Raw genomic sequence first — 19,790 nt, forward strand, 5'->3', positions numbered from 1 at the left:
CCCTGTGGAATATCCACAGGTCCCGCTAGTTTTATATTACTTTGATCGGTGCCAAGTGTTATATAATGTTAATCATACCTTTGATTCTAATTTCTCCTAGTCTTTTTTCCAATTTATCAAAACTACTTGGCTCTTTGTTGCTATTAATCTCAAATTGATTCTAATTCAGAGTGGTCTTGTTGGTATTCCTGGTGTTGTAGCATTTAATAAAATAACTAACTGTAACCACCTCCGATGATAGGATGCTAGTCTGTTTCAGCTAAATTTCCCAACAAGGCTGGTACTCTGTTTGGTGTAGTGCTTGCTTACATCTTTTATTTCCTAATGGTCACCCAACTAAGTACTGATCAGGATCAATGTTAGTGATCGAGTGGAAGTACCTGTTGCTCCATTTATGAGTCAAATAGAAAAAGGTCTGGGTATCACATTAAACTGCTTTTGGCGAGACATGCATCACAGATAATGCATTAAAGCAAACCCTAATAAATATATTGTAAGATACTAAAAAATTTAAGTAAAAACAATTACCAAAATCGCTGGATTCCCTATTAAATGACTTGATATGATGTAAAACAACCCTACAAAATGAACTCTTTTTTCCCATTCTGACAACGATTAAAGAAATGTTACTTTCTAATAACTATAGACATTCTTGGTAATGTTTTTGTGTAAATAACAGTAGATAAACTATCTATATAACTATATATATATATATATATAGAGAGAGAGAGAGAGAATAAATGACAAAGTTATATTCCAAAATTCATGATGTTGACCATCTTATAATTTATTCCTTTAGTTCAGTTGACTTATACAATTCTTGACAGTCAACTGAATTAAAGGAATAAATAAGATGGTCAACATCATGAATTTTGGAATATAACTTTTTGTCATTTATTCTCTATATTGCTCTGTAATTACATTGAGCTTCTTAAATAAGGATTGATACATAATAAGAAAATATATTTCTACAGAAATATATATATATATATGTGTGTGTGTATGTGTAATATTTTGTTCAATCTTATACAATTTCATTATTTTATAGATAAAATATGTATTGTGATATTATAAATTTTCTCTTAAATAACCTCAACAAATTTGTATTCTGATGCGACAAGTGTTGGAGCACTGCAGTAAATCCTGTTGTCTGAAGACTCCACATTAAAAGATGTAGAGAGGGTGTAGGAGTGTACCACTTGTGGAGAGGAGAGGGGTTAACCACATCGCTGTTGTTACCGCTGCTGCTTCTGTTGAATTTTCCAGCTGTCTGGCGGAGCCATCGAAAAATAGTTGGCAAAGACTCGTGCTACATTAACAGTGACCATGGCAACTTTGATGCTGCTATTGTTGCTGCTAACACAACTTTCAAATGCAGTTCTCTCTCTCTTAACCATCTAGGTCAGGCCACATGATGATGATAGGCTATGCGCGCACACACACACACTTGCTCTGTCTATATCTATCTGTACTTATATTTACCTCTCTCTATTTATCTATATATATATATATATATATATATATATATATATTTCTCTTGCTCTTTCTTTCTCTTTTTCTTACTGTGTCTTTCTCTATGTGTGTCTCTCTTTCTGTGTGTGTGTGTGTGTGTGTGTCTCTCTCTCTCTGTCTTTCTCTCTGTGTGTGTCTCTCTCTGTCTTCCTCTGTGTGTGTGCGTCTCTCTCTGTCTTTTTTTTTTGTGTATGTGTGTGTGTGTGTGTGCGCCTCTGTCTTTCTTTCTGTGTATCTCTCTCTGTCTTTCTTTATATGTGTGTCTATGTCTATATGTATGTGCCTCTCTCTCTGTGTATCTCTGTCTGTAGATTTCTATCTTTGTCTCTGTAGCTCTCTATCTTTCTCTCTGTGGCTCTCTTTATATATATATATATATATATATATATATATATATATATATATAATGTATGTGTGTGTTTTTCTCTCTGTCTCTAATTGGTTAGGTGACTTGTATACAATCCTCTGATTAATTCATTGCATATAATTTTCCATATACATTTTCTTATTGATTATTGTTCCATTCTGAAGACATTGAATGAACATTGCCTTCATTCTATGGAGTTCCACTTATATATAAAAAAAATCTATTGAAGAATCAGGTTGTCGATGAATTATGAATAGAAAAAAAAAAGTAATGTGTTAACACAATGACATAAAAGATGGTTAAAAATGATAAAAAGAAAACAATTTGACAATCATTTCACAAGAATGAAACTTTCGAATTACAAAGTAAAATTCGTAGATCTTTCTTTTTCGCTCAAGACATCCATATTTTCATTTATTCTATTTTTTAGAATTTGCTCTTTATTACGAGATTAGCATCGTTCATGTGATGCACTCATTTCCATACAAAGATATAATGTAAGTGGTTGATGACCTGAACAGAAAATTTTCATGTGCCAAGTTCGAATCCAATTTGTTCCACAGAAACACTTTCATCAAACTCATACTTGACCTTGTGTCTCACCTCTTGGAAAGGAGGTAAATGAAATAACTAGGTTATTTCTTTTTTTTTTGTTGTTGTTTTTTTTTTTTAATGTGTAGTCATCTACAGGCAACTGTTTTGCTGTATCATGGCTACAGTGTAGTAAGACTAGATTTGAAACTAACTAATATCTTAGTCAGTAGTCTGGATATATTGCCCCTACTCTTTTAGGCTTCCCACAAAATTAAGAGAATTTATTTGTTTACATTACCAACCACCAGGGAGCTCTACTTTACAAAGAGCAATGTATCTTGTATACTTAGGTAGCACTCAATCTGTCAAGCATATTCTGTTGAATTTGAAATCTTGTGTCAATTAGATCTACTGGTCTCGCTTGCTAAAATTTGAACAAGCTTTTATAAGTCAGAGTGTAAAATAAAAATACACCCCCCTCCCAAGTCAGATTGAAGATTATTCTGTATTTCTTTATAAGTATGTTTTACATTTTTTCCTGAATAATTAAAAATTAGTCCAAAGTTTGAGAAATTAAATTTGGTAGTATTTTGAAAAGAATGATCAACACATGTAATAATACACCGAATATTTATGATCAACAAAATCTGTAGAAAGATGAGCATGCTATATGTTGGATATTGGGTATTATCTTGCTCAACTTCATTATCAATGATGCCATTACCATTCATCAATGATAAAGAGTGGCATTAATTGCTGACAAGCTTTGTGAGTTTAAAGATCTTTATGGCATGAACGAGCTTGCCAAGGTGTAAAACAAACTGACATTTTGTGGTCAGCGAAAAAGTGTTGGCTCTACACACTTCACCAGGACTTGAAAATCGCCATTATACACCTTGATCAGGCACATGATCAAAAGAAATAAATGAATAAAATCTGATATAATGCAGGACCACACAACAAAGAAAAAATATCAAAAATATCTGAGAAACATAAATGAAACAAATATATTTATATTTTTAGATTTTATTTTTTATTCGTTGGAAAATATGTAATGTTTGTTAAAAAGAAAATTTTCATTGTGTTGAAATTTAGTTTCAAGTTCAACCATGATGGAAGTCTTCATTAAATATCAAATTATATTAATATTTTTTGTGAATGCAGGAAAATATTCTGAGTTATTCAGATTTAAGAAGACTAAAGAATGGTGTGCGTGCCAGCCAAAGTACTCACTACACCAGATTTCTCTAGTTGTCCTGTTTTGTATTTCAACTCGACTGCAAGTAATCCTATTACTTTGAGTGTAACCGAAACAATTACAATGATTTAATCTAACCATGTCTGTTAATAAGATGTTACAGAATTCAATCTAGTAACATAAAATCCAAGCAAGGATCGATGGAGTAGCCTTTTTATGTTAAAGCTAATTATCTTGTTTAAGTTTATTTTTGGAACAAGGTTCCACTTGGATGTGTGCACATATTAGTGTGTGTGTGTGATTATTTGTAAGGCATTTGAATCTTAACATGTTTGATTGATTGATCAGCTCTTGATCTTGTTCTCAATCTGAATCCTTCTGCCAAACAAATCTGGGTCACTTGAAAGTTAGCGTTTTATTTGACTCAAACCCATTCTATTGTATTTGTCTATAAAGCTTGTTTACATCATCATAATTTTGTAATTTCAACTTTCTTTCTATTGACTAATAAATCGTTCAATTGTTTCAATCAATTTATCAAGTGAATTAAAGGTTCTTTTTAAAATATCTTTGGTGAAGGAGGAAGATGTTTAACACTTAATAAGACAATCAAATTTTATTAATATATACAATTATTAAAATATTGGTGGCTTGTGTGGACTCCCAAAATATTTAATTAACTGATTTGACTCCGAACTTACACATAGAAATCAAAAATCAGTTGTGTTTTTTTAATCAATCTTCAAGTGGGATGTTTTCTTTTCCTAGCGGTCAATTTCATCGCTCTGTAGTTTAAAGTTAGAAATCAACTTTTGCAAGAGTTGGATATTTTAAAACCTACTCTAGAAAAAATAAATAAGATTTATCTTGGATACAAAAATATCCAGCAAAATTCAAATTTTTATATATATATTTCCTTATTTTGTTAAAACATAATAATTGTGTTCAAGAGGTTAATACATATTTTCCAAAATGATGGATTAACTCTACAAAGTATGCATATAGTTGCAAAAGTTTCTATGAAATATAATTTAATAACATTACTGAGTCACTCTGAAAATAAGCTAATTCTGATTATTTTTATTTATTTTTTAAGATTTTTTAGAATGACAACTTTATTCAGGAATAGCAGATTCTATTTTTGGACATATAACCTTTTTTTTTTTTTTTTTTTTTTTTTTTTTGCACTTGTGGCTCAGAATTAATTTTTTTTTTTTTTTAATAAATATTAATTAAAGTTACAGTAGAACCCCGGGATACGGCATTAAAAATTAGTAACACAGTACAGTATATAATACACATGTATATAATCAAATAACATTATAAATATCACTGTAAATACCATAATTAGGGGCTAGAAAAACATTGTATTCCACATCGTACCTTTTTTTTTCTTTTCTTTTTTTAAGAGTGCAACAGAAAAGCCAACAAAAGTTTTATAGGTTTTAATATTATAGACAATAATTAAAAACTTGCTTTTATTCCTCACTTTTTCTTCTTTTTTTATTCCTAAACGTTATGAGAACAAGAAATGAGCAGATGGTAGCGTAATTTAATGACACACTTACCTGTCTGCTATTAGATTACCAAATACATACATTCATTGTAAAGTAACTTTATAGATCATCTTTCCTTTTTCTTTGAATTGAATATCTATCGTCAGATCTTTTCTCACTTTTTGTCATTTGTCTTCTATCCAATGAGAACCCACAAATCTAAAGAATGATTGCTTTGCACCTCGTTCTTAATTCTCTGCCTCGATTACATGCATCACACGGTGTCTCAGTTTGCCACTTTGCTACAGGCTAGCAGCTAATCTCCTCCTGCCTGGGTTTCTTGTGTATAGTCTTCATGGTTGCGAGAATTTCCAGTTGACATTTCTTGAATTAGTTGGAATATTATCCAAAGGTATTAATTATAATGCCACTACTTGGATTTTGTCCTTCTAACGTCTGAATCAGTGCCTGCATATTGGAGGAAATCAGAGTATTAAGATCTGAAACCTCTTGGCCAGATCAGTGTCACATTGACTGACGGAATGACTGTGCATACATTGTGATATGTCAAGCTTCACTTCTTTCACTGGGATTATTACAAAGTCTGAGTTTCAATGACTTGTTTGTTCTGATGAACATTTTTGTCAGCATTATTTCTTTATTCTTTTTTGCCTCAAACTAAGCATTTATTGAGGTATAAAGAGAAGACTCATTGCATATTTATATATATATATATAAATATATTGCATATATTCACTTATAGACTCGTGTATTGTCAGACAAAAATGGCTTCAGAAACATCAGAAATTTTTAAAACCGAAGTTGTTATATCTTCACCAGCTTTAATAGACTTGAACTGGGTCAAAGAGCAAGGTATGAATTTTTATATTTTTTATTTAGTTTTCATCTTAACCCACCTTTCCCTTCTCACTCACAAATTTTAATTCATTTTTTTTTTACTTTTATGCTTTCATTTATATCTTACTATTCTTATCTTTATACTTTTCTATGTAATTCTTATTTCTCTTATCCTTGATACCCCAGTTTTTGTGATCCATTCATATACATCAATTGGTCATAAATTTTTTATAAATGTTTGTGTGTTCCACATATTCAACATTAGTCAACTGGATGATAGACTTTAGAATATGCTAGTGTTTTTAACCGCTTTTAAATCATCTGTGGACTTAAAACTGGGTGTTTAAAATTTCCTATAATGGCCTATCTACATGAATGTAAAAATCCTGTTCAAAATCTAAAGTGTATCTCTGTGTACCCCCACCCCCACTATTTCTTGTATTTATACAACACTACAGATTTGAATGACCAGTGTCTAAGATGAATATGCAGTAACTTTTTTTTTGTTTTTTTGCTTGAGTAAATATCTGGATTAGCTTGATATTTTCATTATATTTTTAAAATATGACTTTTTTTCATTCAATTCTAAACAACTTTATAAAATCGATAAAAAATGTAAAAAAATTAAAGTGATTACTAAAATCAATGACAAGTATGTTTTTTTAATGCATCCTAACAAAGTTCAATTTTCTATGTTTAGACATAATTACAAAGATAAACTTTATTAAAGTAGAGTGAGGTTTCTTTTGTTAAACCATAACAATGAAATAGGAAATTTAATGGATTTTTTTAAATTTATAAATCACTTTTCTTGATTAAACTGATTTGCTTATTACAACTAGTTGACTTATTTTCATCAAATGTCCGGTTAATCTTGCTAACAATTACTGTATTAATCTATTCATGATTTCAAAACCTATTGTTCAATTGCTTGGTCGTGTTTTCGTCTATGAAATGAACTTTATAGATTTCTATACCCAACAATTTGAAAGTCCATAGGCTTCAGAAGAAGACTTAACCAACTTTATTGCATCTAATTTTTCTTGCACATCTATTCATTTTTTAAGATGTTTTTTTTTAATAGGATTTTCAACAATAAATTTGTGCCTTTTAACACTTTGTACAATTTTTTTTTTTTTTTAGTTTTGAACTTTTATCGATTATTAAATGATTTGTGGTCTACAGAATTTTAACTTTGAAAAAATGCAAGATAAACATTGTTATATATTGAGTTAAAACATCAAAATTGATGGACAAATAGAAGAAACAAGATTGCAATCTCAATAAATATTTGTTAAATAAAAAGAAAATTTTATTATATGTAGTTAAAATTATTTTTCTTATTCAGGAGGGCCCAAATATTACATAACAAATCGGTCCCATGATGATATGCATGTTAGTTTTTTTTTGTTTTTTTTTTAAATTATTATTTATGCCAAAATATCTTATTCAGGGTGCGAGTAAAGAAATTGAAAAGAAATGAAAGTACTTTGTTCAAACTCCTTGGCTTAACATTCATGGGGAACATGAGTTGAAACAGATACATTGAGGGCATTGCTAAGGCTGCTGCAAAGAAGGTGGTCTCTCTCTCTCTACTGCGCTAGAAAGTTACTTACGCCTAAAAGTATCTTGGACCTCTACAATGTCACCATTCACCTATGGTTGGAGCATTGTTGCCACATTTGGGCCGGTGCATCTGCTACTTGTCTCTTACTCTGGGACAGGGTTCAAAAGAGAGTCGCCAACCTGATAGGTCCACACTATCAACTAGGCTTCAACATCGATAAAATGTTGCATCCCTCTGCCTGGTTTACAACTATTTTAATGGTGGATGCTCCGACAAACTACAAGCCCTTGGTGCCCTCTTGACGTAAATACCCCGACAAACTCGGCAAGCAGCAAAATCCCACCCCCAGACAGTAGAAATTCCTAGATGTAAGAAAGCTTTCTACTGTAATAGTTTCTTCCCTAGGACTGCTAGACTTTGGAATTCCCTTCCAGCTCCCTGCTTCCCTGACTGTACTGACATGCAGAAGTTCAAGTGCAATGTAAACAGACATCGTGTTGCTCAACTCCCTACATAGTATCCCTGCAACTTATGTCCCAGATAGTAGCCGCTTACATCAAAGTGGGACTCTGCTTTGTTTGGAGTGAAAATGCAATAAAAAAAAAAAGTTATCTTGATTAAAGTTTTTTGGTTTAATTAGTGAATTCGACGTTTAATTTTTAAATTGTTACTAAAATATTACAATAGTTTTATGTTGTCATTTATAAAAATTTCTATTTTAATTTTTACACAAAATGTTTGAAAAACAAAAAAAAATTTTGTTAAAGGAAATATGCCAATGAGCAAACTAAACATCAGTGAATCGTTGCACTCCTAGTCATCAAGCATTTAAATATTATTAAATACTAGCAGGACCCATGTACTGGCGTTGCCTGGTGGAAGTATGTTCCCACCCCCATCCGACCTGTATGAAAAAAAAAACAATTAAACTACGGTTGTTAATGTGAGCACTGGCACCTATGGCCAAAATGAATGTACCATGATAAAGTAACAACCAAATATGAAAGAAAAAAGGCCAAATTGATAACTATAGCCAGATTTTCCAAAATAAAAAAGCCGAATTGAAAAAACAAAGTGTGTGCATAAATATATAAATATTTAAGTATTTTACACGTCAGTATTGTTATTTTTTGTGATGTTTTAAACTGATGCATTTCATATATATTTATATATTGAAGTGTCTAAACTTCCAAATAATCTGGTCTTTTTTATTGGTTTCAAAATATTTTTTCCTTCTTTATTGTTGTAGAAAAGCAGTTCTTACAGGCCCTAATATTGAAATGATATATCATTTTTTTTCTAGCACTAGTATATTCATAATCAGGGTGTGCTGATAAAAAGGGATTCTGTGAACACATCTCAACAATATCTTGATGCCAAAGAAAAGAAAGTATGTTTTCATAAGCTATTCCCCTAAATGTTTCCCAAAATAGTGAAGCCTTTACTTTCTTCTCTGGTTACAATTTCTTGAGTGGAAATAACTTTGTGTGATGAAGTGGGTGCAATCGTAAACCTCTTTACCTGAAGACATGATCGCTTCACCTGAAAAATCTTGCGAGTAGGTGGGCAACATAGACATAATTCACCCATGGGGATTTCTCTCAGATTTCCTCATATACTTTTGTGATTTTTATAGAAACAATGTTCCTTTTATATTCTCTTCCTTTCATATTGTTTTTTATGAATGTCGTAATTTTTTTCCTTATGTGAAGCTTTGTGATTGCAATAGTTTGGGGATTAGTTGACATCGCCAGTGTTAAACATGTTGAACTTATACATATATACTAGCAGGGAAACCCAACGTTGCCTGGGATTGAATGGAGATCAACAAATATGCCACACTTCCAATACTTTTATTGTCACTGAAATCTGTGAAATCACCTATTTTTCAGTTAAATTTGATTGCTTGCCTGTTCTAGTTGAGGACCCACAACAATGCACTAGTAGGAAGCTTCACATGTTTCCTTCAGTGACTTAGTCGACACTACATTGTAATCTACATTGCACTGTAAAGAACCTACTGTTGATTTTATAAAATTATTTTTATATAATGGCTTTATTAAATTTAAGTATCTTGATCCAATTGTGCTCTAAACAGAAACATAATTTCAAACATTCCCCTATTTTATCAAAGAATTTGCTGTCGCTTTTATACATCGAACCCTTCTGCTTGAGCAGTGATAAAACTTCTCAAATGCACTTGTGATGTTGGACTATTTTAAGGGTGTTAACTTTAGTCACAATCAGACCGTTCCTTTTTTTAATTGGATTTTTTCAATTATCGATTTTTGATATTTATTAGGTTTCATACCTGAATGACTCTATCTAAGAACGCTCTCAGACTCAAAGTACATTTGTGTGAAAATTTAAAAAAAAATTTTTTTTTTTAAATGGGCCTAGCTGTTTCGGATTCCACAGGGAACAAATTCTTACACATTGATAAAGTGCATTTTATATATTTTCTTTTACTTTAGTTAGTTTGAAGAGATCAAAGAGCTCCTTTTTGAAATGAACATTTGATTTCATTAAAATTAGTGTTTTTGTATTCCAGATAAAGTTTTGCTCATAGACAATAAAACAGTATATTTATTTAGTATGAATTTTTATTTATACAATTATTTTTGGCTACATATGTTCATACATGTTATGGCTGAAACCTCATCAAGTAAAATATCCAACTTGGAATTCAAAAATAATTTTTTTTAATTGGTATTCATTTCCCATTCAATATTTGATCTTCCAAGGTTTCTGTTGAAACAGGTATGCACATGTATAATTAGAAATTAAATAAAAACGATTCTCTCTATCGGTCTCTTTCCATCTCATGCATATATTTATTTATAAAGACGTGTACAAACTTTGCTACACTGGCATGACAATGTTTTGATCTGTTGTTATTAATAACTAAGATCCCTTAAGCAAAAAGTCTGTCTTTTCATTTAGATGTTCATCACATTACTGCATATCTATATATATAAATTTGTATTCCTGTCTATTTGCTTGTTCACAATTTGATTAATATATACAAAAAGTCTATTACTTTTCTATTTCATTTATTTCTATATATATAGTATGGTTCTTGTAAAATATACGACTAAGAGGTAACGTCATTTGCATATTACATTAAGGAAAATTGATTTTATTAATTAGTTGTATGTTAGTTACTGTTTATAGTGAGAGAATTGTTTTAAGTGTTCTATTAATTATTGTTATTTCAAGTTGATTTATATTGATAATATATTTAATTTAATTTATTTTTACTGACATTGATTTTCTTTAGAAACCGGTTTGAGTTATTCTCCCTGGGCGCCTACCTTGTTCTTTTTTTTTTTTTTTTTTTTTTTCTTCGGCGGATAACTAAAAACAATTCACTTATTTCGATTTTTTTTTTTTTATCAGAAGGTTACTTTTTTTTTCTTTTTTTTCTTAAGAAACAAACAATCCAATCCAATTATGATTCTTTATTTAAAACAACAACAAAAAAAAAACTTCTATTTAAATTTTTTTTCAATATTTTTTTTTTTTTTTTTTTGACATTGTAACTGCTTATTTTTTTCTTTTAATCTCGCAATAAGTCCTAACTAATCATTTTTATAACATAAAAATGTTAATTTTGGTTAACACAAATTCTACTTTGGTATTTTTGAAACTGAATTATTTACAGTTTGTTTTCATTGTGACAGACTATAAAGAGAAATCTTTCTAGACTGAGGAAGCATTAAAGAAATTCGCTTAAATTGGTATAGTCATAAAAAGTTTTCAATATCTGGAGAATAGCTTCTCTTCATATCCTTTTGCCGAAATATCTGGTGAAGAGGTTGTCATGTACTACTTATTTGGTGGGTGGGTGGGGGGTACATTTTCGTGTTTTTATCCATTCTTTTATTTTTGAAATTGTTGTGGAGGTAACAATGGAGTTGACATAATAATGAAAATCTGATCAATATTCTTAGTATAGAAGGTGTGTCCAAACCGAACTTCATGTCGACTCTGGCAATGCTGAGTATCCATGCTAGTGTGTGTGTATGCATGCATGTATGTATGTATGTATGTATGTATATATATATATATATATATATATATATATATATATATATATATATATAAAATGATGAACTTGATGGCACAATTGACTATATATCCCATCAGTATAATGAAATACATATACACTTGTGAAAAAGTAGACATTCACCTATAAGTATAATAATTTGACAATAAAAATTTTAAAAATAATAAAAAATAAAAAATGTCATGATTGTGGAATGATTCTGTTTGTTTATTTATTTGCTTTTTGGTCATTAGAATGTTACACACAGCGCTATATATATATATATAATTACACACACAAAGATTGTAAAAGTTAACCTTTTTACTCTACTATTCTTAACCATCAAACACTATTATTTTTAAACTAGATGGAGTTTTTTCTTTGATGTTTGTCGTTTTACTCAAAGAGCTGAGCAAAGTACTCGTTTGTTCTTTGATTGCAATATTTATAATCTTATCACTGCCAACTACATTACCTAGGTATATCTGCATGCATCTTTATAAAGTATATCTATAAACTGATTTTCAATCTGAATTGAAACTAGCAAAGTTTTAAAATATTTTTTTATAAAACTCTATCTAAAAGAATATTGAGCCCTTTGTGTGCATGGTATAATCTTGATACAGATCCGTTTTGATTTTGAGTAAAATTCGATTTTCATGTTATTGCGAAAGAATATCAGAATATTTTTCTTTTTCCATTTTTTTTTTTTTTTTTTTTTTAAGTTTGTCATATGATGAATTTAACTTTTAGGTAACAATAAAGTTTAATGGATGCTGGTGTTTGTTAGGAAATAAATGAAATGGGAATATTGTGTTGTGTCAACCATTAATTATTTCTAATTTTCATTTTGATAAGCAAAGAAAAAGAAAACCAACGCATAATCGTGACTTATGGTGACGGTGTTTCCAGTGAATCTCTAAAACCAGCAGGTCAAGTCTTCCTGCAACGATTCTTGGCTCTGTTTGTTATTGCGGCATGGTGCACATTTAAAAATTTTTTTTTTTTTTTTTTTTTGCTTTTTAAATGTACATTTTTGTATTAATTGCTTGTATTGTTAATTTTTAAGCTTTTAACTTATTTTTAGTTTATTTTATTGTCAACATGTATTTTTAATTAGGATTTTTATTATGTTGTTTTCTAAACAAACTTTATGTATTTATTTTTTAATATTGATGCTGCTAATGAACTTGTGGCTTCTTCCCCACCAAAATTTTTTGAAAAAAACTTATTCATATGAAATAAACTCAAAACTGTTAATATTCCACCTTTGTCCTTTTTAAGCTTTTATCTAAAGATCACGGATCATTTTTTTTTTTTAATAAATATGGAGTAGATGTGCATGCACTAAAGGGTTGCTGATGGAAACTATCATAAGACAAATGACTTTGGACATATTTACCATCAAAGAGGCCTAGAACATCTAGTATTGACTGATAGAAGGCCAGGATCGAAAAGGCAAGGTCGACCAAGATTTGCTTTGATAGACAACTTCATCAACTGGATGAGAGTATCATTAAAAGCTGAGCTTTTTCAGACTATAGATAGCCGACCGTATTGGAAAGCCATGGTCGTCAATGCTGTTAAATGGCAGGGCCAATGACGATGATTAATAAATATAAGGATGAATGAAACTCTTCAGCATGTATATTAAGATAATTACTGTAGTTGTTGAACGTCATTCATCCATTTCATATTAGATGAGTATTGTTGGCATTTGTTTCCCCAATATTTTTCTTGTTAGAATTCGATCTAGAAAGTCATCAGGTACTTATGGGAGGAACCACATAAAGATTGACAACATCCCTAAGAGAAAATGTTTCTGTGGAACAAATTGCCACCGTCACTTCCCAGTCGCTGTAGTTAATGTACTGAGATGCTGTGCATTACTTTGCTGTAACGTGAAAGTTGAACATGCATTATAGTCTCATTCGGGAACTTATGTTTTAAGAGTTTAAACTCACCTATGATATGACATAAGCATCATGCTTCAATGAACAAATACTTCAATAAATGTTGCTCCAGTTGCAATGACATCCATCTGATCTAGTACCTTTATGACCCCAACTGTTGCTGAATTATGTGTCATAAATTGTACAAAATCTTTTGACTCCTTGTATGTTCCAATACAATCACATCTGATTTACTTGAATTATGCTTGACTCTTTAAACACCATTGATTTTTCTAACTCTTTTTTTCTTTCATGGTGTACATGAGTGTGTATAAAAACCTATCATTCTTCACATTTGATTACAGCTGACTTCTATTTTACTATGAGATAAATGGTCCATATGTGTCATCCAAGTTTTCTTTTTAGACTAATTGCCATACAAAGTTTTACGGTCTCTTCTATTTCATTGAATTATAGAAATTCCTTATAAATCAGTTTTAAATGAAAGCAAAATAAAACAATTTTATATCAAAATCCAGATTCTTAAACTTTGACTATTCAATATACCTACTCCATTAATTAAACTATTTAAAAAAATTTGTACAATTTTTTATGGTGTGATTTTAAAAAAGTCTCATAATTTGAAGCCACGTTTCATTAGTGCTTATTAAATCACTATTTAATTATAATGTTAATGTGAGTCATATTTTTATTTAAGTTTTATGCTTTTGATATTGCATGGATCTCATCTGGCATGTACTTCCATAGAAAAAGTTATTTTATTTTTACTACAAAACCATTGTTTTTCTTTTTCATTTGTCTCCTGTACTTTTTTTCTTTTTCATTGTCCGTTTTTATTTGTAATTTCTTAGTTTAAAGGAGAATTTATTTTGTATTAAAATTAGAATTATGTAATTTTTTTGAATAAAAAAGAACATCACAAATATTAGCTGATACTAATTACCTTTAATATTAACTGAAATTCAACATTACATTTTTATGTAGGGACAGATAACTCCAGCTTGGGAATATATCTTTAGGATAATTTCTGGTGCTTGTAGATTAATAATATTTTAAATCAACACATTTCAGATAAAAACCTTATTACATATTTACATGTTATGTCGAAATTAGTGTAAATTATTAAAAATGATCCACTAGAAAAATAACAAGTAAAAATAGAATTTTTCGAATTTTATATTGTATTATTGTATGTTTTAATGTGGTAAAATTGTGCGACCAATTCAGTAGGACAAACTAACTTATCTCTCTTGACATAAATTGACTTGAATTAAGGATCTGCCATTTTTAAACGCAAAATGTCAGCAAGCACTTAATTTTCTAGTTTATTAGTATAAATTTAAGTTTTGCTGTTAATGTTTTGCAAAACATATTTCAAGCTGAAAATTATTAGTTATTTACTCCACATTATTTTCAGTATTAATATTATGGTAATAATTAATATCAACTAATACTTGTTAAGTATCCATTTTTACTCTTGAAAAGGACATAAATCTTGATTTTAGTACAAAACAATTAATTTTGAAGTAATACTTTGTCATCTGGAATTTCCTCCTTTCAACTAGGAAATTACCTTTTTATCATGTTTTGTTGCAAACATTAGTTTCGTCTGTGTTCATTTCTTAATTCATTTTAACCCTTCATAAACGCCACATCTTTTAAAGCTGAATGTGTTTCCACTTTCCAAATCTGACACTTTTTACAATAACCTCGTGCTGATTTTCTACTGTTCAGAAGATGCTGAACCCGAAGTTACTTTACGGGACATACCCGGCTTGAGTACGAGTAAGTGGCGTTGGCAGAAGGTTGTTGGTGCATGTTCCATCAACTGAATGCCGCCTCCTCCTCCCTCTTTGAACTAACCCCCATTGAAAATGTGTGTTGGACGCTCTAATATCTTTTTTCAAATTGCATTGTTGTCATTGTTGTAGAGAAATTGCTCCAAACTATGTGATCTAAAGATCTAAGTTAGCCGTTATAAATATTCACTGATGTTCCTTCATTTTTAGCGTGACTATTCTCATCTTAAATGAGTCGATTGTCACTTAGCTTTTGCTTTTACAACTATTTAAGTCATGAATGAAAGCTATGAATGAATGGATGATTTTGACATTTTTGTTTTAAGTCTTTGTAGAGTCTTCATGTATTCTCTTCTGGTGTTACCAGGAAACAGATTGAATGCGCTGCTTTCTGATTTTAGCATTTATATTTATCAAAAGTTTCACCAAAATAATAGCTAACATTTAAAACGTAAATATTGTAATGTTTTCTTTAATGGATCATACAGTTTTCACTTTGGCCAATAAGACCTTCCTCAAAGTACAAAATGTTGAATAATGGGAAATGAAAAATGTTATTTTTGAGATTTTTTACACAAAGAAATTTACAATTTTTATGTTAGGATCTATTTAAACCTGCAAGTAATCTTCAGTTACATGGTTTATTTTGGGCGCCTCCTACACAAACTATCCTTTCCTCCAATCGCTTGCAGAATAGTTTCTGAATATATGAAAAGATAACTATTCTTTTTAATTCAATTTGTATCTGTAATATATAATTAAGTATAATATGTTATGGCTTCAACCATATGCTATCTGTAGAGCTAAATAGTTCTGAAGTTCAAAACCATGTCTAGCGTTTGTAATAAAATTATAATAACTGCTCTACTTTTTGGAGTATTGAGCACTTTTGAATTAAATACAAACTATTTACCAATTAAAATACCTATTTGGTAACAATATGGAATATATATATTGCATGATTTCTTCGTATCTCTCTATTTACCTGTCAACATTTTATGCTCTGTAGATAGTTCATTGATCAAATTCTAGATTTTATGATACATTAAAGACTGATCAATTAGAATGTTTTTTTCTTTATATATATATATATATATATATATATATATATATATATATAATGTGCCTATAAACTAAAACATAAATACATATTGACAGCATTATGCATAAATATATCTTGTAAATGTTTAATAGTTTTGCTATATCTCAGATGGTTTAACCCTTATCGGTTTGATGACTGCAATAGTTTTGCATGGCTTCAGAGCTTTTGACAGGACTTACCTGAAAAGGTCTTTTTGCTTTATCTTTTTGAATGAGTCTGGTATGTTTTTGTTTGTTTATTTTTTATTATATTTTGTGTATTTTTATTTTATTTTGCATTTTGCTTCTATTATGTTTGATTTTAATTGCCTGAATTATTTATTTTTTTGCATCTACATTTTTATTTTTATTTTTAACATTTGTTTTTAATAAACATGAAGGTTAATAATAATAATAATAATAATAATAACAACAACAATAACAAACAGTAATATTATCTAAATTAATGATCTTAACACCATATCAACTACTTTGACAGTAGTACATGTATTCAAATTGGAACAATATAGAAAAAATAAGCATAATATAAATTTATGGTGTTCCAAATTTTAAAATCAAAATGATTTTAAAAATGATAGTATGGACTTACAGAAATTTACATCATGAATAACTGTTTAATGTTTAAAAATATTTAAATAAACTTGAAATATTTATGAAATAAAAGAACAATTTAATCATTGATTAACTCTAAAAAGTTTGTTATTAAACAATTAAGTCAAGTCACATCTTCAATAATTTTCTTGAGAAATAACATTCTTGACAAATAAAACAAGTTTGATAGAATTGAACAGATGGATCCATTTTAAGTATATGAAAACATTTCTTATCTAGGGAATATTTCTTTCAGTGTACATTTTATTTTTATATATATATATATATATATATATATATATACATATACCTATCCCTACCTACATATTGAGCACTGTTGAAGTAAATACTTAAAGTTTACACATAAATCTATACCTTCGTATATTAATTTATGTGATTAAATGAAGTAGTCATATATATATATATATATATATATATATGACTATGGATACCTATGAAGGGTTGTTTGCGCGTTAAATTTTTGTGGCAGGAGGTGCGTAATCTCCAACCACAGCTCTCCTGGGATAGCATTGTTAAATAGCAGAGCAAGTGAAGTACAGGACAACTGGAAACAAATGCCGAGATAAGTGAAGAGCACATACAGCACCTAGAATTCACAAATGGTCATGCATCTGATACTAATCAGGCTCAACGTTGCTTAACTTCGGTGATCTGACGAGAACCGGTGTGTCAACATGATTATGCTGTGTATATATATATATATATATATATATATATATATAATAAAATTACTCTATAATCGTTTTAAGCCTTTTGGTCCTAAATGGGATGATCTCTGTGACTTCCACCTCACCCAGAATTTAATTGTTCTAATTCCAGTTCTTGTTTGTCTATTATGAAGCAGGTTTATTTACACTATGGGGATAAGCTGATATATCTATTTTAAGAATAATGGACTTACCCAGAAACTATAAATATAGTCACATTTAACATGTTATCGATTAGCAATGATAATCATGGCCCCCAAAATCATGATGTGCACTTTAATATACTTTTGCTAATTATACTAACCACTGTGTTTGCCTTGATGATTATTACCAGCCTGCAAGACTATAATACTGACGATGAGGAATTAAAAACTTACACTGCTGTAACAATTATATCTACGTTAACATGTTTAGTTTTATTTTATTATAATCTCTACCATCTGCAAATTGCTTATCTTGACATTTTAAAATTTATCGTGATATCGCTGTATCAGAAAAGATATTGAACTTTTTATAAGATCTCGAGTCATTGAAAGACCTGATTTTGAGATGTTGATTTTAATGTCTTCCACAGTTGTCTGTTTCACCTTATTGTCATTCGATATGGCAAGTGTTTTCACAACGAGACTCAAAATGTGACCAAACAAATAGCAATTAAGGGCAATGACCACAGCATTCACACTTTGAATTAATTAACTGATGTCTTTTTTTTTTTTTTTAAGTAATGTTACTGATTTTTAATTTACTAATAATTATAGAAAATTAATGAGATGCGTGTCCCAGCATTACTCACGGAAATTGAGGAAACAGTGAATTGATCAGAAAGATTCTTTTCGTTCATCCATAATATAAAAGATTTTCATAAGTAGAACAAAGTGTTATATTAAAACGAAAATAATTATTGAATTAGAAAATAATAAAAATAGTGTATTAATGCAATGTCAATTTTAAAAGCAACATGCAAATTAGTTAATTTTATTACATACACATGGTTAGAATATTAGAAAACTGTTCTGAATATAGCTTTGATATTTTAATCTCACTCTCAGTGCAATAAATGAACCAACTGTATAAATCATCATCCACTTAATCATTTTCCCATGATCATGATTCTCATGTTTTCTGGAGACCTGCAATCTCAGTCTCCAAACTCAGCAGTCTTGAGGATCGATTCTGTTCAAATTCTATTGTTTATGGTCTGCACCCATTTTCTTGAAGTCTCACTTTACTCTGGTCTTCCATCTCTGCATTTTCTTATCCAAAAATCGCTTCTCTCAACACGACCAAACCAACCAACATAGCTTACTGAAGAGGAATTCATTCAGCTTTGGTATATTCCACTTCACCAACAGGGTATCAGAACTAATATGCCAGATGAGATCTAACATTGTATATCCATTTAAGCATTGTTCTGTTATTGTATTGAAGACAGGCAAGTGAGGACTGAGTCTAGCACTTATCTCGATACAGTATTACATTCCTAACACAGCTGCTATATACCCTCACCTTTATTATGGAAGTAAAGCTCATGGTGTCAGGACTGATATGTGGAATTTACCCCATATTGATTTGACCACCTCCCGCATTCAACATATCACCAAGGTAAGAAAAGGAGTTCATTTCACCTTGGTGCAAGTTGTTCAGCAATCAAGTTAACCTGTCTGACATAGACACCTTAGTTTCAGTTTCTCAAGCATTACATCCTCTTTTCAGAGTTGGGTTTATTACCTGTACTCTTGGGCATCCTTAATTTTGTAAGCTGACAATTGGAGTAAATTGTTGCCAATTCAGAGTAGCATCATGTCTAATGTTGTCTCTGTGAAGAGGAAAGTAAATATCAACAATTTATATCCTCTCAAATGTCGGTGCAGAAGTTTAACTACTTTCCAATAATACTTTATAAAATGTTTTCAAATATTAAGTTATTGCATTTCTGTTGTTTCTCATAAAATTTAATATTTTTGTAAGTCAAGTCTCATTTTTATTTATTTTTAATAATTTTTCTTAAATCTTTATTTTTTCTTTTTTTTTTTCTTTTGGTTATTTCAATTTTCTTATTAGTATATATATAAAGGAAT

The 19,790-nt window shown here is 29.8% G+C and overlaps 1 protein-coding gene across 2 annotated transcripts in view; it reads left to right on the forward strand.

Moving 5' to 3' along the window:
- Positions 1-19,790, forward strand: part of LOC145260344 (uncharacterized) — a 226,605-nt gene that overhangs the window by 125,593 nt on the left and 81,222 nt on the right. The window contains exon 3 of one of the 2 annotated variants that reach the window (XM_080118261.1): positions 15,228-15,278. The exons of the other annotated variant lie outside the window; for it this stretch is intronic. Within the exon in view, the coding sequence (XP_079974387.1) occupies positions 15,228-15,278 (51 nt within the window). The remainder of the gene's footprint in view (positions 1-15,227; positions 15,279-19,790) is intronic. 2 annotated transcript variants of the gene reach the window in all.

This window comes from Euprymna scolopes, chromosome 36 (genome assembly GCF_053919585.1).
Source record: "Euprymna scolopes isolate OS-2025 chromosome 36, ASM5391958v1, whole genome shotgun sequence".
NCBI lineage: Eukaryota > Metazoa > Mollusca > Cephalopoda > Sepiida > Sepiolidae > Euprymna > Euprymna scolopes.